This window comes from Sorghum bicolor, chromosome 2 (assembly GCF_000003195.3).
Source record: "Sorghum bicolor cultivar BTx623 chromosome 2, Sorghum_bicolor_NCBIv3, whole genome shotgun sequence".
NCBI lineage: Eukaryota > Viridiplantae > Streptophyta > Magnoliopsida > Poales > Poaceae > Sorghum > Sorghum bicolor.
The window spans coordinates 974,296-997,813 of NC_012871.2; the positions used below are offsets into that span (position 1 = coordinate 974,296).

Consider the following 23,518-nt stretch of genomic DNA (forward strand, 5'->3'; position numbering starts at 1 on the left):
CCAGGCTCATGCCCGGCGCTTTTCGACTTTACCGTCTCCAATATCCTTGGGACAGAAGCCCACAGAAGCTTGGACCCCATTGTTTAAGCAATTATTTTGACGTCTCCCTTCACAATTTTGTCCACTCTACTACTAGTCTACGATACCGTTTTCCATTAAAAAACCTCCCTTCATCCTAAATTAACAATCAAAGTCAAAGCATCTTAAATTTGATTAAACTTATATAATAAGATAATGATATTTATGACATCAAATAAATATTAGCTTAGTAGGTTCTTTCTTAATTATGTTTTCATTTATAGTATATATCTATTTGATGCCATAAACTTTTGTAATTTTCACTGTATTTTTTTGTCAAACTTTAGATACTTTAACTCCAAGAAAGTTAAAATAAGTTATAATTTGGAATGTAATACTACACTGTTGTTAGAATTAAATGCTTGTAAGCTAAGCTATTGTAACTTGTAAAACAAGTTGTACATGCCAAGCTAGGGGCTGTTCTTAGCTATATAAACACGAAGCCATGAGTTTGAGAGGGTATCACTTTCCACCAAACTTTAAATAGTATTAGGGCTAGAGGTCTCGAGTTCGAATTTTGACGAGCGTGAGTAAACAAAATAACTGTAACCCGCTCCAATTTCCACTTGCGGCCTAAGGGAGCATGTACATGAGGGGCAGTTTTGGAGTATAAGTTAATTGCCCATATTTTCCTATTAGCTTAAGCTTTTGAGACGAATTGGTTGGAGCATGCAACTCAATATGGTATAGCTTAAACAGTAGTTGCTCTCCTTCATGATTTTGAGAAGGAGATCGCCATCAAGATAGGGTCTTGGTGATTTGCACTATTTTCTTGGAATAGAAGGTAAGAAGAAAAAGGGTGAACTCTTGATGACGCTAGAAAGATATGCATGCATGTGACATTCTTCAACGTGTCAACATGCAAGTTGTCTCTGGTGGATGCATGGGGATAAATTGTGACCGAATGATTCTGCTAATTATAGGAGTAAGTATTGTCAGCAGGGCACTTGAATAGTTGCATGTTGACACAAATATAATATCTGGCCGAATAAGGTATCCACCAAACTTTACGGGTACCAATTTGTGCTGCATGGGGTGGCTTGTCTCCAATATTTGTGCGTTGCCTTTGCAGTGCCTTGCATGCGTGAGTGCATTCGCATGCATTGTCCTAGAAGCTAAGCTAAGACACGGTCAAATTAACCATTCCATGTATAGCCTGAGGCTAGGAATCCGCCAGCTGTACATTCGAGACCGTCAGCAAGGACCGGCCGGGTCGGATCGCCGGGAGGCACATGCATGGCAATAGCTAGCTGAATCACAAGGGAGAGAGAGGGGACGTACGTACTTCTTGCTGCTTGCCGGCCGGCGACCAAGGAAGAAATCGCGTCGTCCTGCTCTGATTAGAACACAGCAGGTCTCGTCGTCGTCGTCGTCGGTGAATCGAAGAAGGAGCGCTAGCTGCCGGCCGGCGGCAGGGGAGAGCGATCGAGCAGATCATGTCTACGCTGCCAGGAGGCTTCCTGTCCGTGCGCGTCCTGCGAGGGATCAACCTTGTCAGCTGCGACGCCAAGGGCAGTGACCCCTACGTCGTGATCAGCCTGGATGGCCAGGTACGTTACGTATAGCTCTGCGATCGACGCAACACTAGCTACTGCATTGTTGTTCGTTGCTAGCTAGCTGCTCTGATTCTTGTGTGTGCTTGCTTTGTCAATTTGTCATCGTCGCCATGCATATATATGCAGAAACTGAAGACGAGTGTGATGAAGAAGACGGTGAACCCAGTGTGGAACGAGGATCTAACCTTGGCAGTCATGGACGCGTCAGCACCCATCAAGCTAGTGAGCACCGATCATCTGCTTGCATAATTCATGCTGAATGTCATGCATTCAATTCATTCAGTTCATCACCATCCCCGGCCTACTCGATTGATCGGATCATGCATGAAATGAAATAAATAAAATAAAACAGGAGGTTTTCGACAAGGACACGTTCAGCAAGGACGACATGATGGGGGACGCGGAGTTCGACATCGAGGCGCTGGTGCAGATGATACAGATGGACCTGGAGGACATCCGCAGCGGCACCGTCGTCCGCACCGTGCGCCCCGGCGGCAAGGACAGCTGCCTCGCCGACGAGAGCCACATCATCTGGGACAACGGACAGGTCGTCCAGGACATCCTCCTCAAGCTCAGGAACGTCCACACCGGCGTCGTCCACCTGCAGCTCAAATGGGTCACCATCCCAGGTAATAAACTAGCTAATTAATTAAACATATATACATATATAAGATTACATTTTTCTTTTATTTTCTTTTGCAATTGTAGATTAAACACGTACCAGTTCTAACGAATTCCCCTTCCTCGCCGTCTTCGACGATCTGCAGACTGAAGAAAGTGATCATCAGCTGCTCCGATCCCCGGCCATGACGAACTCTCGTGATAATTAAACAGTGTAGTACTATGCAAAATTACAATGTTGAAGATGTCATTGTATTTTAGTAGAGCCACGTCCACGTACATTGTCAATTCGATCTCACTGTAACTTTTGATATGGAATTAATTTATCAATCAGGCAATTGCATGACCAAGAAATTTTGTTGTTGTGAATGCCGGCGAGCGAACTGAGATGCGGCTGCACGCAACGGAGATGAGATTGACATTGGTAGGGCCGTCGTGGACATGGGCTTCGTGGGTGGGAGTTTCCTTTCTGAATCCAACAAGGCCCAAGGAAGACCAAACGGGTGTTAAGTTTGAGCCCGTATAAGAGAGCTTACTTCCGAACGAAAGCCCAATTAATCTTCCTCTCGGCTCAGCTTGAGGGCACTCTTCTATCCTCGAGATTGGCCTCATCTTGCCTCTACACATCAAAATATATTGTAAGGGATAGGGATGGCAACGGGGAATTCTCCGTCGGAGGATGGCTCTCCATCTTCGTCCCCGCGGGCATAAAATTTTCCCGTCCCCGTCCCCGTTAAGACCGTCGGGGCTTGAGTTTGCCCCATCCCCGTCCCCGAGCGGGGAATTAATCCCCGCGGGGATCCCATCCCCGTTTCAACGACATAGCCATATTCCATTGAATAAAAGTGTAGGAGGAGAACAAATTGAATATCATGAAATTCCAATAGCTTCCAACACAAAAGTGAAACCATTGCACAAGCACGTTGTACATACATCAGTAGTTCAACAAATCTTACATACATCATCGAACTCACAAATGGATCTAGCAGCACATAGATCTAGACGGCAGGAGCATCATTATACATACACCAAATAAGATATCAAAGTTGTATTTTGGAGACTGTGTTGTTGTCCTAAACGACTTCTAAATCCTATGTGGAGCGAGTATATAAAAATTGTACGACCTATTTCGAAGGGTAGTTTTAATTGAGATCAGACATGTAGTTGCTCACTTAATATTGTGATATAAATATGATAATTAAGCGTAATTATATCCCTAGGGCCTATGACTAACTTGGTAGAAAAAAATAATAATATCTATGACATAAAATACGTATTTTATAAAAAAAATATTCTATAATAAATCTATCGATACTAATTTAAATCTTTAATATTTTTTTCTAAAAAAATGATTGAAGTTTTAAAATTTAACTAAAGATAATTTTAGAAATTGATTTTTTTATGGACGAATGAAGTAGTAAAGAACTGCACCAACCCTTTAGCCGAGCCTACAGAGATGCTAGGAGAATTGTGGTTATGAAAAAGAAAATAAGGGAGTGGAGGGGGTGTCGTCGGCGTGGGCCACTTTCAACGCCGTGCGTGCACGTGCACGTGCACGTGCAGTGAAGACAGGCCAGCCGGGTAGGTAGCGGACGGACAGCGGTTGAGGACTTGAGGTTGAGGTGGTGATCTGTGGGCCCCGCCGCCGGTGATCTCCAGCCACCAGTTTCGCAGTGGTCCGGTTGAGCCGCGCGCCCGCATTTAAGGCCGATTAGAGATCAAAATTTTTTTTATGTGTCGAAATAATGTCGGGAGGGGTTTTTAGAAACTAATAAAAAAACAAATTACATAGTTCATCAGGAAACTACAAGACAAATCTATTGAGCATAATTAATCTATCATTAGCACATGTGAGTTACTAGCACTTACAGGTAATTATGGAGTAACTAGGCTTAAAAGATTCATCTCACGTTTTTCAATCAAACTGTGTAATTAGTTTATTTTTTTATGTACATTTAATGTTCCATGTATGTGTCCAAAAATTCGATGGGATGGATAAAAAAAATTTGGGTGGGAAACTAAACAGGGCCTTATGACTATCGTTTTTTTTTCTTTTCTTTTTTTACCTGCCTGTGTTGGGGTCGTATGTCGAAAATTACTGTTCGCTGATTTATTGTTTGAAAAATACTGTTGAATGACGGGTGGATTCGACATGTAAGCTCAAGCAAACAGGCTTAGTAGATTTGTTAATTTATTGTGAGAGAAAAATACGATTCGCTGATTTGTTACATACATCGACAGTTAGATTACCCAACAACATTTTGGTTTGTCACCGGTGATAGGCTTGAGGCCTTGTTTAGTTCATGAATTTTTCTGAATTTGGTTACCATAGCATTTTCGTTTTATTTGGTGATTAGTGTTCACAAAGGATTTATCTCGCAAATTACATACAAACTGTATAATGAATTATTTTTTTATCTATATTTAAGATTGAGGCATGTTTAGTTCTCACCTAAAAACTTTCCCCATCATATGATTATGTACATACATGTATGGGGCATTAAATATAAATTAAAAACAAACTAATTGTATAATTTGTATGTATTTTGTGAGATGAATTTTTTAAGCCTAATTAGTTTGTAAATGTACACTAACTTTTATAGATACAAATATGCGTACCAAAAACTTTTCTTGAGGACTTGTTTAGTTCCCAAATTTTTTTTTGTTTTGGGATACTGTAGCACTTTCGTTTTTATTTGGCAATTATTATCCAATCATAGACTAACTATATTTAAAAAATTCATCTCGCGATTTACAGGCAAACTATGCAATTAGTTTGTGTTTTTTTATCTATATTTAATATTCTATACATATGCCGCAAGATTCAATATGATGCGGAATCTTAAAAAAACCTTGGCTACTTTGGCCTTGTTTACTTGCACCAAAAAATCCAAAAATTTTCAAGATTCTCCATCACATCGAATCTTTAAACGCATGCATAGAGTATTAAATATAGACGAAAATAAAAACTAATTACACAGTTTGGTCGAAATTGACGAGACGAATCTTTTGAACCTAGTTAGTCCATGGTTGGACAATGGGCTGCCACGATGTCAACGACGGGTCCCACTGGCGAACGTGGACACAGGACGCGTGGCCAATGGTGGATGGGCCCGGCCTGGCAGTCACAGATCCGTGGGCCTGACTCCGGTCAACCTGGCCGGCCGCGTTTGCGTCGCGCGGAAGCGGAAATACGGAGGGATTCCATTCCCATCCGGCACACGGTGGTGGCGGCGGCAACGCCCAACCACGACCTGCCCTCGCGGTGTTTTTTTTTTTTTTCTTTTTCCAGTCCATCCTCTTACGCGTTGGCGTGCGTCCCCAACCAACCAAACAAGTCCCTTCCTTCCGCGACTCTTCTCTCTTCTCTTCTCTCGCAGGGGACCAAGGAGCAGGAGGAGGAGCTTCAGCCATGGGCGGCGGCAACGGCCAGAAGTCCAAGATGGCGCGGGAGAGGAACGCCGAGAAGAACAAGGGCTCCAAAGGCACGTCTATCCCCATCCATCCCCCCGATTCCCCCTCCCTTGCTCACAAATCCAATCCCCATTCGATCTGATTCCTGTCCATCGATTTCCTCTCTGTATTTGCTTGCAGGCAGTCAGCTGGAGACAAACAAGAAGGCCATGAACATCCAGGTGCGTACCCAGTCGTCACCGCCGCTCGAGCCCTCCCGATCTGTCTCTTTACAGTCCTCTTGTTTGCTTGAAATTCGGGGGTTTCCCTTCCCGGATTCAGGCTGCTCCATCTGGATTCGGCGCAACCAGTGGCCAGCCCACGACGCGGCGCGATTCTCATCCATTCCCTCTCTTGCTGCTCTGCTCCTCTTTACTGCAACCTGTAGATAGCAGTGGAATGGTCACTGTATTACTACTTTTGATGATTTTGTTATTGTTTTGCACCTAGGATAGGATTAGGGTTTACGAACCTTGCTTTGCTTTGCTTGCTTCAACTCCCAGCTTGGGAGCTGCCGAGGTGCCCCCTCACCCTCTGTAATGTCAAACGCTGCATTTGATTCCTCCCTAGATACAAAGGGGCCAGGCAGGGGATTCAATCCAACACGTCGTCTTCCATGTTGGGGGTGGCAGGGGGGAGGAGAAATTCAGCCCTGCACACCACCCACACTTTTACTTACCTGCCACTTGCTTGCAATTCATACTAGATCTCCTACGGTTCCGAAAGCCACATCTGTAGGTTCGAATTGGCTGCTGCTGCAGCAGCAGCAGCAGCACCTGCAGATAAATGGCCATCACATCTCTGTTAAAAGAAAAAACAAGATAGCGTCGATGAGTCTAGTCAATGGGTGATAATGTGTCACTCTTGTTCAGGAACATCAGCAGATACCCCGGACTCTGGAGGGACAATAGAATCACTACTGAAACCTGTTGTGTGAATTGCTAGTTACTAGCTGCCATTTCTCTCATTGGCCAAATGTATGTACCCAGAATTTTTGAACTTGAACAATGTTTGTTTGTGTAGTTGTGGTCTGGTATTTCAGTTCTCATCAGTTGGTCATCTGAAAAATGCTTACATCCAAATGCACTAACCATGCTTCCTTCTGAACGCAGTGCAAGATCTGTATGCAGACTTTTATCTGCACCACCTCTGAGGCCAAGTGCAAAGAGCATGCCGAGGCGAGGCATCCCAAGAATGACCTCTACCAGTGCTTCCCCCACCTCAAGAATTAGTAAGCAGCAGCATATGCTTCCTCAGACAAGGGGCATATGCTCAGCTCAACAAAGAGAGAAAAGTGTCGTCATCCACCAAGTACTGTCGTCTTCATCAGTGACTGGTTGCCATATACTATGTGTCAATGGGTCTCAGCTGCTGTTGCTGTTGCTGCAGCTGCTTTCGGTTGTGTTGCCCCATCTAAATATGTAATGTAATCCTTCGCTGTCAGCCTGTTGTGCTAAAAACATTAATTCTGTGTGGGCTAAGAACATTAATTCTGTGTGGATTTGTGATGCCTGTCTGTGCTTGCTCAGTATTTTCTTTTCCCTCTGTTCTTTGGTGTGAATTTGGGACCTTACAGGGAGCCATTTATGTCTCTCTTTTTTTCCCCTCAAAGAACGTAGAACTGCCATTTATCTCTGTTCTTTTTTCTTTCCCTGTGTTCTTAGGTGTGAATTTGGGAACAACATAGAACGTGTCTTTTCAAAGATCATTAAGAAAGAAGGGACTATGCAAAATGTATGGAAATAAATGGGAGAAACGTCAAGAGGTCTACCCCTAATTATTCATTTATCTCCGGTTTGATGTACAATCATGGATCCTTGGGCTCTCCATTTTAGCATCCATAAATCCAGACTGTATTTGTAAAGGCTATTCTTGTGCTCTCCATTTTAGCATCCATAAATCCAGAGACTGTATTTGTAAGGCTGGAGTATGTCACAGGCATTCAGACAAGTCACAAGTTCAGTGAAGCCAAATTTTGAAGGAAACTGCAAGGCATATTCAGTTTCTCACATCAACCTTTCTAGGGTTAAAAGGAAACCTCAAACACGACATTTCCTAAGATAATACGAGAAAATAGCCCTCAAGAAGTCGACAGTTTGATTCTTTTTTTGAGTAACACTCGACAGTTTGATGTACAACAATCATGGATTCTTGGGATCTCCATTTAACATCCATAAATCCAGACTGTATTTGTAAGGTTGCATTCTTGTGCTCTCCATTTTAGCATCCATAAATTCAGACTGTATTTGTAAGGTTGCAGTATGTCACAAGCATTCAGACAAGAAAGTTCAATGAAGCCAAATTTTGCAGGAAACTGCAAGTCGTCTTCAGTTTGTCACCTCAACCTTCCAAGGGTTAGAAGGGAACCTCAAACGCGACTTTTCCAAAGATAATACGAGAAAATAGCCCTCGAGAACTCGACGGATTCCAAACAAAGGATGGGATATTCTTTACAAGCTCAACAATACAACAGTACAATCAGCCAACAGACAACCTTTTATGACAAACATCTTACATGAATAATCATTGTTCACAATCACGTCCCAAAGCTCACAACCAAATAATTCAGTCCCTTCTCGATGCGGTTAAATAAGGGTATAACAGGCTCTATAGCTATTGTTTGTTTTTGCCAAGTAACCCTCCAACCACTATTCATCTCATACATCTGACTGAAGCAAGTCACTGATAAGAGCATGGCTCCATCAAGAGCAGCTGATCTGATCAACGGTTAGCACCAGTCTTTGTACTTGCCTGTCATGCTCGCGTCCTGCTGTTCTCTGCAGCTCTCACTTGTTGGAAGTATGGGTGTGCCTGCAAGAATATAAAAAGCATCCATTATAAGAAGAGAATAAGACAAAGGCATCGCGGTCTACACCTCCAAGTAAGTATGGGCTAAAACCTTTCAACATGAATAAAACTCATTCTGAAACGAGCTTAAGCAAAACAGCATGCATATCAATCACCAAAACAGCAAGCACATCAATCAGGATATGGTGAAGACCAGAGTTCTTTTGTTCAGAGATGAAGATATACACCAAATATTTAGCAATAGTGAGCAGACAGTTTATTTGTGTTGTCAAATTACATGTCACCAAAATTAGCACGGGGAAACTTACCATAGCTTCACGTGCAGTAAGCCTGTCCTGATGATCATAACGCAAAAGCTTGTCAAGGAAATCTATGGCCTACAGATATAAACAAAGGAATCCTGTTAGAGTTAAGCACTATCAAATGCTTGTTAGGTCTATTTAAAATGCAAGGGCATTAGCAAACACCTCAGGAGACACTAGGTGTTGGTTATCTGCATTGATAAACTTTGACCAGGGTTTCCTGCTATGCCTGCATCCAAAAAAAGGCAAAAAAAAAAGAAGAGTGTAAATGCAATCCACATAAATGATTACAGATTTTCCATCAAAAGTCTGGTGAGCAGCGGCGTACTCTACCTCCCAACAAGGGCTTCCAGCTGAGGGTCAAGCTCAATTCTGTACTTGTTCAAATAAGCATTCAGCCCATCTGTTCCAAGTACCTGATAATAAATGGATGTAACAAGAATTAGCAGATAGGCATTTAACAAACCTAAATGGTCTCATGCCATGCACAGTATAACAGCATACGTAGCCAATAACATAGCATAGGATTCTCTCGACTCAGTCTGCCATTATTGCTCAAGTTGTCAACTCAGCAGATAAAGCTAACAACATAACATCAAGTGCAGCAGATATATAACCAACATAGGATCAAGTACATATGCAAGCTCTTACTAGCGATAAAACAAGTAAATTTTTATAGAGTATAAGCTGAGAGTGTTTGTTTTGTGACTGCAAAGTAAGCAGATTGCAATACATAAAATGGAATCTCTGGCTACATGACACGGGAATGTAAGCAACATAACTATTCATTGCAAAGCACAAATAGACTGAGTATCAACCTTGGCTATCTTAACAAGTTGATCATGGTTGTCATGGCCGTAGAAAAATGGTTCCTTACGAAAAATCTGCAATCAACAGCATATGATCAACAAATTAATATTGGTTTCCTATAAGGAATCATCAGAAATACTAAAGGAGGATATGGCAGCAAATAGGTATTGTCATGTGGGTAATACCATTCCAGCAAACATGCAGCCCAGACTCCACATGTCCAAAGAGTAATCATAATCTTGCAAGTCAACAAGAAGCTCAGGCCCCTTGAAGTACCTGAATTCCAGTTTAAAAAATGTTGGGAAAGAAAATAGTGAGGGGCTCAGGGCTGCCACAGAGAAAACATGAAAATTTATGCTTTAGAGGCATGTCAAGTAAGCCATATGATTCACTGTACAAAAAGCATCCATTCATCAACTTAATATGTGACAACAGAAGACTATAGTGCAGTTAAAATATAAATACCATTTATCAGAATGTTCTTAATTTATATGGTTGCCAGGCCTTGTTCAGTTGGTGAAATGAAAAATTTTCGGCCACTGTAGCACTTTCGTTTGTTTGTGGCAAATATTATTCAATTATGGACTAACTAGGCTTAAAAGATTCATTTCGCGATTTACAGGCAAACTGTGTAACTAGTTTTTGTTTTTGACTATTTTTAATGCTTCATGCATGTGCCGCAAGATTTGATGTGACGGGGAATCTTGAAAAGTTTTTTGTTTTGGGGGTGAATAAACAAGCTACAGAAAGAAACCACAAGTCACAAATGTGAGTTGAAATGAACTGAAATTTGGATTCAAAATAAGGGCAGAAGCAGAAATATATAAATTGTGACAAAGTATATTATAGTTTCACTAATTACCACTTCAGAATTCCACACTTCAAAGGTCATTAACTGTGAAGCAACAATGAAAGTCCATAGTATATCTGCAGCTACCTGGAGGCAACACGGACATTATATTCCTTGCCAGGATGATAGAATTCAGCAAGGCCCCAGTCTATCAGCCGGAGTTTCCGAAGCTCGTGATCTATCATAACATTGTGGGGCTTCACATCTCGGTGCATAATACCTTGTGAATGGCAGTAATCTAATGCCTGTATCCAGAAAACAGAAACAGTTAGCCAAGTCAAATTCACTATAGGTTCCTTGATAATTAGTTAATGACTAGATCAGCAGTAACTTGGTGTGGTCATTACTCATTAGTTACATACGTGGGAGTTATCATTTCCTTGCAAACATATAACATACCTTCAAAATGCACAGACAGAAACCTATGTGCACACCAGAACTTAAAAGTTGATACATATCAATGCTTTGAAATTGCCAAGATTTCAACAGCAACAACCAAGCCTTTTTAGTCCAAAGCAAGCTGGGTTACCAAGACTTCTTTAAAGAAGAAAATATTCTAGCTGCTAACACAGAAGTAACAAGATGGGAATTTACCTTGAGTAACTCGTAGATGTAATATCGAATGTCATAATCTGTTAGTGTTGGGTACAACACTTTGAAATCTGTGTTGTTGACATACTCAAAGATCAAGCTGGGTGTTTTTGAATGCTGATCTCTAACAATATCAAGCAGCTTCACAATGTTAGGGCCTCCACAAAGATTCTGAAGAATTTTAATTTCTCTTTTGATCTGCACCAGCACAAGAGGCGTAGGTTAAAATCCAGATGAAAATTGTCACTGAAATTATGAAAAATGAACAGGTGCAGAATGAAAAGAGTAGCCTGTCATCGCTTAAATAGTAGGTTCAGGGGATCAGTGTTATCAGGTATCCAGGTCGTGCGATTAATCGTGATTAGTCGTCCTAGTTGGTCTGCTGCACTCGATTAGGCACTCTGACTCGATCAGAGCTATCAGAAACCTGGTCGTCCAATTAGTTCAACTAGGTTGTTTTGGACGACTAGAGTACTAGACATGCAACTGGTAACTGGGCTGCATCAGCTCTTGGAATAACTTGTGTTTGGGCCCAAGCCCTGGGTTTCTCTCCTATACTCCCACTATTACTCCCTCAACCCCTAACCTGTGAGACACATCTCCAGCCGCTAGGTTCTTGTGCACCGACTGTTGTCCACTGCTGCAGGCATTCCTGCATGCTGCAGTTGCCTCTCTTCCCCTCCTCCCTTTCAGCCTACCCAGCTATTGTAACTCCTCCCTCCTCCTGCCGCTGCCTCACTTCCCCTGCTTCAGCCAATAGCACACAGATTGCAGGGGAAGCTTGCAGGCGCGCAAACCACAGCGGAAGCTTGTCGCCTCTCTTTCCCTCCTGAGCTATGCCAATCCAGGTTCAAGGGAGAATGTAGGATATGGTGTGTGTGTATATATATATATATATATATACCCTATATAAGTCGTAGTATGTACAGGACGATTATACAGATGACCCGTGTCGATTAATCAACATGATCAGCGACTAATCACGACTAGTCCTCTGGTTCGTACCATGGAGACTAGAGTCGAGTAGCCAATTTAATAAAATTGCAGGGGATAACCAGTTACAAATTGCAGGCAATAGGATTCATGGTCTACCTTCTTTTTCTTCACAGGCTTGAGGATCTTAATGATGCATTTCTCATTATTGTTAACATTAATACCCTCAAAGACTTCACTGTATTTTCCTCTCCCAACTTTCCTAACAACTTCATAGTCATCCTGCTCACTGATCAAAGAGATATGGTACTTGTTAGAAACCTAAAATTTAACGGGTTGGGAAAATATAACTGCACAATAGTAAAAGAGAAAGGTTTAAAGTTGTCAGTCATAGCATGGCTGACCAAAAGAACTACGAGCAATAGGAAAATTATTTAAAGAAGAAAATTGCCAGGCGAGAATAGAGCTATCATTGTGAGGCAGAAATGTCCACAGCATTGAAAATCTATATGACAAAAAAAAGTTTAGTTTCTTCAGGCACAGGGTTTATCTTCCGCATCTGGGACTTGGAAGATGCAGGGAGAAGAGAAAACACCAGTACTTGACATCTAAGTGTGATATTGCCTTGCATATCTGGCATACCCCCACACCTATTCTACATACAGCTATTTCAGACTCCAGCTCTGTTAAGTACGTATGAATATCAAAAGCAACAATAAAAACCAGGCCAAGCTAGATGACCAATTGCGTTGATACAACAGTCAAATAGACAACAGCGAAGCTCTATGGTCATTGTAAATATCGTGTTGATTACAATCTTAGATCAACTTTTAGCTATAGCTAAGCATGTTTTAATAATCCAAAAACCATGGGTATTGCAGTAGATTCCATGCATCAACTGGGTTTTATTTATTGCATGTAGCTCTACTGAGTGGTTGTTGGAGATGAAAAGAAGTTGTAGATTGGCGGGATAGACACAGTTGCCTTGAATTGTTGTTTTGCATCTAAGACTATAATGAATAAACCATATACCACTCCAGAACCAAGCTAAAAATAACAGAATTTTGACTACCAGTCCAAACAACATTTACAAATTCAATTCAATGCCTGCCTACTCAATCACCAAAATGAGAAACTAAGTTAAGGAAAATGCCGTCTTGCAAAACTACTAAACTAACTCAGCTTCTCGATGAAGGCAAATGAGGAAAGCAATACATTCAGAACATGAGCATGCAACGAAGCTTCCATTAAATTGCTCTCAAATACTTCTTAGTGCATAATTACCACTACAAGTCCTAATAATCAGTTAGTGTTTTTCTCAGCATTGTTCGCTTGAGCTTATCAGCCGAATCTCCCAGCCATTCAGCAGTGTTTTTCTCTCACAACAAATCAGCCAACATACTTTCTGCCATGGCTTATCAGCCAAACGAACAATACTCATGGCCAATCAGTTGCCCAACAAAATTATGGAACATGTGCACCAAAGAAATGACACTACCCAATCAAGCTAAGCATGGGGACAATCACATCTTGCAGCTCCACCTGAACACTATACCGAGCCCAACCTTACAAACCAACCGAACGAGAATGGCTCGGGAACTATGTTACTACTAATATCAAAACTTGACTGCAAACCCAAACAAAAGGTTTAAAAGTTCAATACCTACCAACTGAATCGACGAAATGCGAAACTACGGAAAGGAAAAATGCTGTCACACAAAACCACTAAACTAGCTCAGCTTCTCAAGGAAATAAATGAGGAAATCAATACATTCAGAACACAAGCATGTGACGAAGCTGCCACTAAATCGCTCTTAAATACCTTGTATAGCTCATAATTAAAGCTTTGAGTCATAATAATCGGTGGAAGGATGGTGACATAAATCAAAGTATCATAAGACTGCAGGACTAGCAGGAGCAATCATCAGGGAGAGCAGCCTAACTAACTAGCCCATGACCATGCCAGTTGCCCAACAGAATTACAGAACATTTGCGCTAAACAAACGACACTACCCTAGTCACAGGGACAATCAAAATCTTGGGAGTTACACCTGAACACTATACCGAGCCCAACCTTACGAGCCGACCAAACAATTCGCCGCACGGACACGCTCGTACCACGGCGGCGAAACCGAAGCTTGAGCTAGGGTTATTACGCGCGCGAGGGAAGGGAGGAGTGGAGAGGAGAGGACTGACCCCCATTGAACGGTGAGCGCCTCGTAGTCCCAGTACTCCTTGGGGCGCAGCACGTTGACGTCGGCGTAGACCCTGGCCTTCGACATGGCGCCGGCCGATCCGGATCCGGCGGCGGCTACCGAGCCGACGACCGATCGATCGGTCGGTGGCGGGGCGACGGCACCGGGAGGGAGGGAGCGTGCGAGGATAGGTACGGTGGCCTTTTTGCCGGTGCTGAGGCGGCCACCGCCGGCGGCGGCGAGGCGGGGGTAGGGTTTCGACGACGGGGTAGGGGGAACCGGGGGAAAGGGAGGGAGGGGGAGAGGAATCTCCTCCTTTTTCTCTCTCTTTTCTCGGGAAAAAAAAAATTAGTTTTGGGGATATAGATCGGTGGGCGGACACGTGAGATGCTGTGGTCAGAGTGGATGACGTGCGGGCCCCATTTCCGTGCCGGGCGGCGGGGGCGGGCCCATGCAGCATTTTTGTCCGCCGGCGGGGATGGGGTCCTCACCGCACCGGAGGCAGAGGAGATCAGATATCCTCGCGCTGGCTGACAACCTGTCGAGCTCATGCTCATCTCATCGACCTTGCCAGGATGATGTTCAGGCTTTGGATTGGATTGGTGGATCACTGTCAAGTGTCAACCGTATGCATCTTTTTTTTCTCCCCCTCTTCGAGCTTTTTAGAGCCCTTTGTTAGGCCTTGTTTAGGCCTCAAAATTTTTCAAGATTTCCCGTCACATCGAATCTTGTGGCACATACATGAAGCATTAAATATAGACGAAAACAAAAACTAATTACGCAGTTTACCTGTAAATCGCGAGACGAATTTTTTGATCCTAGTTAGTCTATGATTGGATAATATTTACCACAAACAAACGAAAGTGCTACAGTAGCGAAATCCAAAATTTAGGCCTTAGTAAGCAAGCACCAAGTTTTGAACAAAATTTTACCTCTTACTTGTGAGCATGTCCGAGTGTTGAAGAGGAGCCCAAGATCTACGTGGAACCTCCAGAGCTTCTTTATCACTGTGACGTATGAAAAAGGATTGTTTTTCTTTGCATAACGGGAGAAAAACATCAAATAGCCATAGAAAGTGATGACATAATGTTACATATCTATTTATATTTATCCTTTTTATAAAATTTAACTTTCATAATTTATTTTATTGATAACTATGACATATATGGTATAGATATTACAATAATATATAGCTTGGAGACATATTTATTTAATAATAATAATAATAGAAATTAGACAAATCTTATCTTACTCTAGTATTATCTCTTAATATACTTTAGTATTATATTAAATCATGAGAAGTTTGTTGCTAGCTTTAGTTTTTTATTTAGATTATGATTCCTATAAAATATGATATATCAGTTAAATGTATGTATATTATGAACACATAGGCTTATGAAGTGTTCATATGACGTAACAACACATCGTGCAAAGGTAGTGGAAACATCTTTTTTATATTCTTACATACTTAAATTGATTGTAAACTATTTAGCAAGCATAAATTTAGGTAAATTAGTAAATCCGTGAGATATGCAGGAATGGTGCTAAAACTTTTACCACAAATCAAGCATCACATTAAATAGGCTACCATAAAATTTTTATAATAATTGGAGCAAGATAACTATAATCTCAATTTTACACTAAAAAGCACATGCAAACATCTCCAAAAAAAAATATACTGAAATTTGTGATATTTTTTGTTTACTATATGGATCTACATATGTGGAGCTGAACAAACTTTGTTTTGTAATTTTTAGATATTTCTATGAATTTTTACGCATTTACCAATTTTCAACCGAATTAAAGAATAAAAGAAAAACAAATTAATAGGACAACATTTTGCATCTATTTTTTATTTACTACATGGATCTACATATGTGGAGCTGAAAAAAATTTGTTTTGTGATATTTTTTTGTTTACTATATGGATCTACATATGTGGAGCTGAACAAAATTTGTTTTGTAATTTTTAGATATTTCTATGAATTTTTACGCATTTACCAATTTTCAACCGAATTAAAGAATAAAAGAAAAACAAATTAATAGGACAGACATTTTGCATCTATTTTTGATTTACTACATGGATCTACATATGTGGAGGTGAACAAAATTTGTTTTGCAATTTTTACATTTTTCTATGAATTATTATGTATTCATTAATTTACCAATTTTCAACCGAATTAAAGAATAAAAGAAAAACAAATTAATAGGACAGACATTTTGCATCTATTTTTTATTTACTATATGGATCTACATATGTGGAGGTGAACAAAATTTGTTTTGTAATTTTTACATTTTTCTATGAATTATTACGTATTCATTAATTTTCAGCCGAATTAAACTAATAGAATATAGGAAATTTTGTATTGGGAACCTTGAAAAAAATTCTATTTTCTTTTTCTTTTCTACGAGCGGACGGCAGTCTTTCGCGACAACGCTAGCGATCGCGGAGGGAGACAGTAATAAAAGATTTTGCATTGGGAACCCTAGAAAACATTCTATTTTCGTTTTCTCTCTTACCAGCCTTAAACGGACGGGCAACTGAACACGGACAGGGCACGGACGCCTCCGTCCCGGCAACAGAAGACGGACAGGACAGACAGAAAAAATATTGACAAACTGAAATTTTCCTTTTTTATAAATAGGTATAGATTACTTCATTTCAAATTATAAGTCGCTTTGATTTTTTTTTATAAATTTATTTGCTATGCATCTAGATACAACATATGTCTAGATAAATAGTAAATTATATGTATAATAAATGTTAACTTATAATTTAGAACGGGTGGAGTAGCAAAGAGAACATAGGATGAAATTGTGTTTTGCATTGATTAATCAATCTCGAGTTTAAATACACAGTGAAAAATCACCTTGGCGAGGAGGGCATTTGTTCAGTTAAGCCTATTTCCGAACCGACGTGTCCCATCTCGCTAGTGATTTAAGGAAAATGTTCCTCAAGCTGAAAAAATTCTCAATCTTAGAATTTCGGTTTGTGAGGGTGATGACATTCTAGCATGGCAGTATGAAAACAACTGTCTATTCTCTTTCACAAGTGCTTATAAACTAGCAATGGAGGGAAGATCCAAGAACAACTATGGAACTAGCATGTCTGCTAACAGGGAAATCTTTGACACAATATGGAAAACCCCGGTGCCACAAAAGGAAAAAAAAAAAGTTATTTGGAGACTAGCCCGTAGTGGTTTGGGTGTCCAATCAAACAGGCTGCGCCAGCATCTTATATATGATGCAACCTGCCCAATTTGTGGTATGGAACCTGAAAATGGTCATCACGCCATGGTTTAATGCACTTTTGCATCAATGCTTAGACATGCTTTAAACTAGTCATGGAACCTCCCTGAAGATTTTTTTTCGCGACCAGTTGTGTGCCCGTTTTTCATTAAGAGGAAAACCTCCCTGAAGATTCAACCTTCACTTATACAGGACCCGGTTGGATTCTTGTTCTTCTTAATAGCGCCAACAAAGACATCAAAGTTAAATTGATGTTGCTGTTCTGGAGAATCTAGCACCATAGGAATGATAATGTGTTTGGGATTGGCCAGTGCCCCATCTCTGTTTCGGTTATTTTCTAGAAAATTATCTTCGTTCTTTGAAGCTTGAGGGAGACACAACACCTCCAGTTCAGTTTCATAAAAAAAACACCTCCAGTTAATACTAAAGGCAAAATTTTGTGTACTTTCAAATTTCCTAAACCAGAATGATCAAACAACAATCCAAAAAGGTACCCTTGGACACCTCCCCCTCCAAGATGGATCAAACTCAATATTGATACAGGCTTTGACCCTATCACACGACAGGCAAGCCTGGATTTCGTTGCTAGGAATCATCTAAGGAGGGTGGTTTTCTTAGGCTAGACCAGTGACCATTTATTTCCTCTGTGAAAAAAAAACTGAAAATCTAGCAGCTTTAACGGGAATCCAAAATGCTCTTTCGATCTCAACGGGATCTATAAGGTGTGTTTGGTTGAAGTCCAGGTGTGGCCAAAGCTGAGTTGGGCTAGAAAATGAATGTTTGGTTCATTGTTTTGGCCCTGGTGAAAGGTCCTATTATGGCTAGAGGGAGGGGTGAATAGCCTATTTAAAAATTCTACAAAACTCACTAGAGCAAGTGGTTAGTAAATAACAAAGCGTAGCTTTTTGCTCTAGCTCTAAAGGGGTGTTTGCAAGCCACCTATCCAACAATTATAGTTGATATGATCACTAGGCACACAAGAGCTATGTCACTACTCACACTAGAGAGCTAACTAAAGTTTCTATACAAGAGAGTAAGCTACTCTAGTTTGCGGGAATGTAAGAGAGATGGTTTGAACTTTATACCGCCGCGTAGAGGGGATGAACCAATCAATAATATGAAGTCCAATCACCGGGAGAAATCCAATCAACAAACACAATGGAGACACAAGATTTTTCTCCCGAGGTTCATGTGCTTGCCGGCACGCTACGTCCCCGTTGTGTCGACCAACACTTGGTGGTTCGGTGGCTAAGAGGTGTAGCACGAACCTCGTCCTCACTAGGACACCACAAGAACCTAACCACAAGTGAGGTAGCTCAATGACACGATCAATCCACTAATGTTGCCTTTGGCTCTCCGCCGAGGTAGGCACAAACCTCTCACAATAACCGGGAGATGGCCACGAACAATCACCAACTCGTGCCAAAGCTCCTCCGCTGCTCCAAGCCGTCTAGGTGGCGACAACCACCAAGAGTAACAAGAAAACCGCAGCTAGAACGATCCCCAAGTGCCACTAGATGCAATCACTCAAGCAAATGCACTTGGAATCACTCCCAATCTCACAAAGATGTATAATCTATGAAGGAGATGAGTGAGAGGTGTTTGCTTAGGCTCACAAGGATGTCTAGTATGTTAGAATACCAAGAGTGTGAGCCCCAAGCCGGCCAAACACGTATATATAGCCCCTCAAACAAATAGAGTCGTTGGCTCTTTCACTGGGCGAAACTCGGGGTCACCGAACGCTCTTAAAGGGGCACCGGACGCTCAGCACCAGCGTCCGGTGCTCCAACGTCAGCCGCGTGTTAGAGTCTAACGGTCACCTGCAGTGCACCGGACGCTGAGCGCGTCCGGTGCACACCGGACTCATGCGCAGAGAGCTCCGCAAACTGTAGGGTCACCGGACGCAAGCCACCGGACGCACCCTTAGCGTCCGGTGCTCACCGGACCCATGCGCAGAGAGGGACGCAAAACGCCCGCACACCGGACGCGCACCACCGGACGCTCAAGCCAGTGTCCGGTGCCTATCGTCCGGTGCTTTACCCTAACTGGGCCAGGCACTGTCTGCACCGGACGCTCAGACACAGCGTCCGGTGCTCCAGAAGCCAGCGTCCGGTGAGTGTTTTCTCAGTGAGAAACACTCCCGCGACTTCTCCAAATTACCCACCGGCGCAATAGAAAATATGCACTTCATTTTCTCGAAAAGCGCCGAATCCGAGGAACCCATCCTCTCTCTACCCTTCAAACTCCACCTCCTTCTCAAAGTGTGCCAACACCACAAAGTGTGTACCAACAAGTGCACGTATGTTAGCATTTTCACAATCATTTTCTTCGAAGGAGTTAAGTTAGCTCACTAGGTTCTAAATGCATGCACATGAACAATGACACCTAGTGGCACTTGATAACCGCTTAGCCAAAGAATTCCCCTCTTTATAGTACGACTATCTATCCTAAATGTGATCACACCCTCTATGGTGTCTTGATCACCAAAACCAAAACCCTAAGCAATACCTTTGCCTTGATCTCCATAGGGTTTTGTTTTTCTCTTTCTTCTTTTCCAAGTTGAGCACTTGATCATCTTGTGGTCATCACCATGATCATCATGATCATCACTTGCTCCATCACTTGGCATGTACCAACCTCATTAAGTCTACACACACTTAGTATAGAGGTTAGTACTAGGGTTTCATCAATTATCCAAAACCAAACTAGGGCTTTCAATCTCCCCCTTTTTGGTAATTGATGACAACCCTTTTTACAAAGATTTTCAATAAAAATTTTCTTGGATTCATGTTGCTTGCCCAAGCAATTTACCATGTGCAAAGGTTATGGACAAGTTTCATAAACCCAAATTGGTAGGAATTGCTCCCCCTACACATGTGCTAAGAGTTTGGATTTGAAAGCTTGCACATATGCTTGAATAGGAAATATAGGAGTCAATTTCTACCAAATGATGCTAAGGTGTAAAGAATGGACCTTTGAAGCGTGATACCAATCAGAGTTGCCAATATATACCATCCTTAGCACCATCAGTAACTAGCCATTCACAAAACTAGAACACCTCGTGAGATCAACATTATAAACAATGTTCTAGTACCACTTGTGAAACAACTAAAAGTCTAGTTATACTACCTATGCATGCTAGTTCTTCATTTCATCAATCAAACCTACAACTAGCATACACCACACAACCAAGGCATTGGAGAGAAAGCTTCTAAAGCTAATGCAAATGCAAGCAACCATATGTGATGCACATACAAATGCAACATACAAGTTTATGAGCTTGCTCCCCCTACTTGTGTGCTTCAAAATTTTAATTGATCCCCTTCTTTTATTTACTCCCCTATCTTTGTACTTCTCCCCCTTTTAGCAAATCTTTGGGAAATTCTCTCCCCCTTTGTTATCAATGACCACAAAAGGTGAGCTCAAATTTTAGATAGGTTAGTGTGAAACCATGTGAAGTGAGATCATTTTACCAAATTGGTCCAATCTAGATTACTTGCCTAAGATATTTAACTCGGTTTGATCCAAGGACAAGCTTCTTCACACCTCCAAATAAGGGTTATCTTGTACCATGTTGAGTTAAACACTTATAGCTCATATTCTAGATCAAACACTAGGATTGCAAGCCCACAAACATGTCATATGCTACCACTAGATCAAATCAAGCATAGAGGCAATAGTGGTACCATATAAGCATCAAATTCATTCGATTTTCATGAATGATCCTAAGACATGTAAGGAATGACTAGATGCACTACACAAGTCCTTAGCATAGGATGGATGACATGTCAATCAATTTTACCTTGCTTTGCTCGAAGGAGAGGCATGTCATATAATGGGGTGCATCAACACATATTTGAGAAGTCAAGTATGTTCAATTCATTCCTTAGCTTGCAAAACCTCTTCTCATCAAGTGGCTTGGTGAATATATCGACAAGTTGATCATTGGTGCTTATACTCTCAATGCAAATGTCCCCTTTTTGTTGGTGATCTCTTATGAAATGATGGTGGACATCTATATGCTTTGTTCTTGAGTGTTGAACCGGATTGTTGGTGAGCTTCACGGCACTTTCATTGTCACATAGCAAGGGCACTTGTTTGAAATTGATTCCAAAGTCCTTCAATGTTGCCTTCATCCATAGGATTTGTGCACAACAACTACCGACCGCAATGTACTCCGCTTCGGCGGTTGATAGTGCAACACTATTTTGCTTCTTGGATGACCATGAGACAAGTGATCTTTCCAATAGTTGACATGTGCCCGATGTGCTTCTTCTCTCAACTTTGCATCCCGCATAGTCCGAGTCGGAATATCCAACAAGTTCAAACTTTGCACCTTTGGAATACTACAAACCAACATTTTGTGTATGCTTCAAGTACCTCAATATTCTCTTTGTTGCTTTCAAATGACTTTCTCTTGGTGAGGCTTGGAATCTTGCACACATGCATACACTAAACATGACATCTGGTCTTGATGCGGTCACATAGAGTAGGCTTCCAATCATAGACCGATACAACTTTTTATACACCATATTTCCACTTGTATCACTATCTAGGCTTCCATTTGTTCCCACTGGAGTGCTAATTGCCTTTGCATTATCCATTCCAAACTTCTTGAGCATGTCTTTTATGTACTTGCCTTGACTCACAAATGTGTCATTCTTCAATTGCTTGATTTGAAGACCAAGGAAGTAGCTAAGCTCTCCAATCATTGACATCTCAAACTCATTAGCCATCATGTTGCCAAACTCTTCACAAAATTCTTGGTTGGTTGATCCAAAAATGATATCATCAACATATATTTGCAACACAAACAAGTCCTTGCCAATCTTCTTGGCGAAGAGAGTGGTGTCAACCTTGCCCATCTTGAAACCTTTAGAGAGTAAGAAATCTCTCAATCTCTCATACCATGCTCTAGGTGCTTGCTTCAAACCATACAATGCCTTTCTTAGCTTGTAAACATGGATGGGTTTCTTGTCATCTTCAAAACTAGATGGTTGCTCAACATATACTTCTTCATTGATATAGCCATTGAGAAATGCACTTTTCACATCCATTTGATATAACTTGATGTTATGTGCACAAGCATAGGCCAACAAGATCCTAATTGCTTCCAATCTTGCAACCGGGGCATATGTTTCACCAAAGTCAAGACCTTCAACTTGAGTATAGCCTTGTGCTACCAATCTTGCTTTGTTCCTTACAACTATCCCATCTTGATCTTGCTTGTTGCGAAAGACCCATCTAGTACCAATAATATTGTGATCACTAGGCCTCTCAACTAATTCCCATACTTGATTTCTCTTGAAATTGTTAAGCTCTTCATGCATAGCATTGACCCAATCAACATCTCTCAATGCTTCATCAATCTTCTTTGGCTCAATGTGAGACACAAAGGAGAAATGCTCACAAAATGATGCTAATCTTGATCTAGTTTGCACTCCTCTTTGAATATCACCAATGATGTGATCCAATGGATGATCTCTTGCAATATTTGTTGGTTGGAGTATTTGCACTTGATTGCTTGCACTTGGTTGATCATGAGATGATGTACTAGCTTGTTGATCTTGCACTTGTGTACCACTTGATTTTGATCATGAGAACCACTAGCTTGCACAATAGAGGTAGGAAGCACTTGGTTTTTGTCATCTTTAACATCAATCACCTCTCTAGGCCTTAAATCACCAATATCCATATTCTTCATTGCATCGGCCAATTGAGTGCCTCTCACATCATCTAGATTCTCATCTTCCTCTTGAGACCCATTGGTTTCATCAAACTCAACATCATGCACCTCCTCAAGAGTACCACTAGCCAAATTCCAAACTCTATAAGCTTTGCTAGTAGTGGAGTAACCAAGCAAGAATCCTTCATCACATTTCTTTTCAAATTTACTCAATCTAGTGCCTTTCTTCAATATGTAGCATTTGCAACCAAAAACCCGAAAATATGCAATGTTGGGCTTTCTTCCATTCAAGAGCTCATATGGAGTCTTCTCCATCATTGGGTGACAATAGAGTCGGTTGCTATAGTAGCAAGCCGTGTTGATTGCTTCGGCCCAAAAAGAATGACT

General features: G+C 41.3%; 3 protein-coding genes across 4 annotated transcripts; 2 read left to right on the top strand and 1 right to left on the bottom strand.

The window, feature by feature from the left end:
- Window positions 1,374–2,609, top strand: LOC8081613 (protein C2-DOMAIN ABA-RELATED 5). 2 transcript variants are annotated; one of them, XM_021454724.1, is made up of 4 exons: window positions 1,374–1,628; window positions 1,761–1,856; window positions 1,987–2,263; window positions 2,343–2,609. In XM_021454724.1, exons 1-4 carry the CDS (start codon window positions 1,515–1,517, stop codon window positions 2,345–2,347), a joined length of 492 nt encoding a protein of 163 aa, XP_021310399.1. In that variant the 5' UTR covers window positions 1,374–1,514; the 3' UTR covers window positions 2,348–2,609. The 2 variants fall into 2 exon arrangements, with proteins under 2 accessions (XP_021310399.1, XP_002459233.1); XM_002459188.2 differs by having other exon boundaries at window positions 1,418–1,628; window positions 2,402–2,609.
- On the top strand, window positions 5,477–7,248 carry LOC8081614 (uncharacterized protein At2g23090). Its single transcript, XM_002459189.2, has 3 exons — window positions 5,477–5,740; window positions 5,850–5,890; window positions 6,821–7,248. The coding sequence occupies exons 1-3, from the start codon at window positions 5,668–5,670 to the stop codon at window positions 6,938–6,940; spliced, it is 234 nt and encodes a 77-aa protein (XP_002459234.1). The 5' UTR covers window positions 5,477–5,667; the 3' UTR covers window positions 6,941–7,248.
- LOC8081615 (casein kinase II subunit alpha) lies at window positions 8,112–14,530 on the bottom strand. Its single transcript, XM_002461291.2, has 10 exons — window positions 14,199–14,530; window positions 12,162–12,291; window positions 11,073–11,267; window positions 10,566–10,723; window positions 9,814–9,904; window positions 9,637–9,702; window positions 9,152–9,234; window positions 8,984–9,047; window positions 8,825–8,893; window positions 8,112–8,519 (listed from the first exon to the last, which is right to left on the bottom strand). The coding sequence occupies exons 1-10, from the start codon at window positions 14,282–14,284 to the stop codon at window positions 8,463–8,465; spliced, it is 999 nt and encodes a 332-aa protein (XP_002461336.1). The 5' UTR covers window positions 14,285–14,530; the 3' UTR covers window positions 8,112–8,462.

What these genes read in the sequence shown, in the direction of transcription:
- LOC8081613 (XM_021454724.1), top strand. Translation starts at nt 1,515, where the DNA reads ATGTCTACGCTGCCAGGAGGCTTCCTGTCCGTGCGCGTCCTGCGAGGG. An exon ending in TGATCAGCCTGGATGGCCAG is followed by an intron (nt 1,629 to 1,760) that starts GTACGTTACGTA and finishes ATATATATGCAG; the next exon opens with AAACTGAAGACGAGTGTGAT. An exon ending in CGTCAGCACCCATCAAGCTA is followed by an intron (nt 1,857 to 1,986) that starts GTGAGCACCGAT and finishes AAAATAAAACAG; the next exon opens with GAGGTTTTCGACAAGGACAC.
- LOC8081614 (XM_002459189.2), top strand. Translation starts at nt 5,668, where the DNA reads ATGGGCGGCGGCAACGGCCAGAAGTCCAAGATGGCGCGGGAGAGGAAC. An exon ending in GAAGAACAAGGGCTCCAAAG is followed by an intron (nt 5,741 to 5,849) that starts GCACGTCTATCC and finishes ATTTGCTTGCAG; the next exon opens with GCAGTCAGCTGGAGACAAAC. An exon ending in AGAAGGCCATGAACATCCAG is followed by an intron (nt 5,891 to 6,820) that starts GTGCGTACCCAG and finishes TTCTGAACGCAG; the next exon opens with TGCAAGATCTGTATGCAGAC.
- LOC8081615 (XM_002461291.2), bottom strand. Translation starts at nt 14,284, where the DNA reads ATGTCGAAGGCCAGGGTCTACGCCGACGTCAACGTGCTGCGCCCCAAG. An exon ending in AACACCTAGTGTCTCCTGAG is followed by an intron (nt 8,894 to 8,983) that starts GTGTTTGCTAAT and finishes TTATATCTGTAG; the next exon opens with GCCATAGATTTCCTTGACAA. An exon ending in TTACTGCACGTGAAGCTATG is followed by an intron (nt 8,520 to 8,824) that starts GTAAGTTTCCCC and finishes ATATTCTTGCAG; the next exon opens with GCACACCCATACTTCCAACA.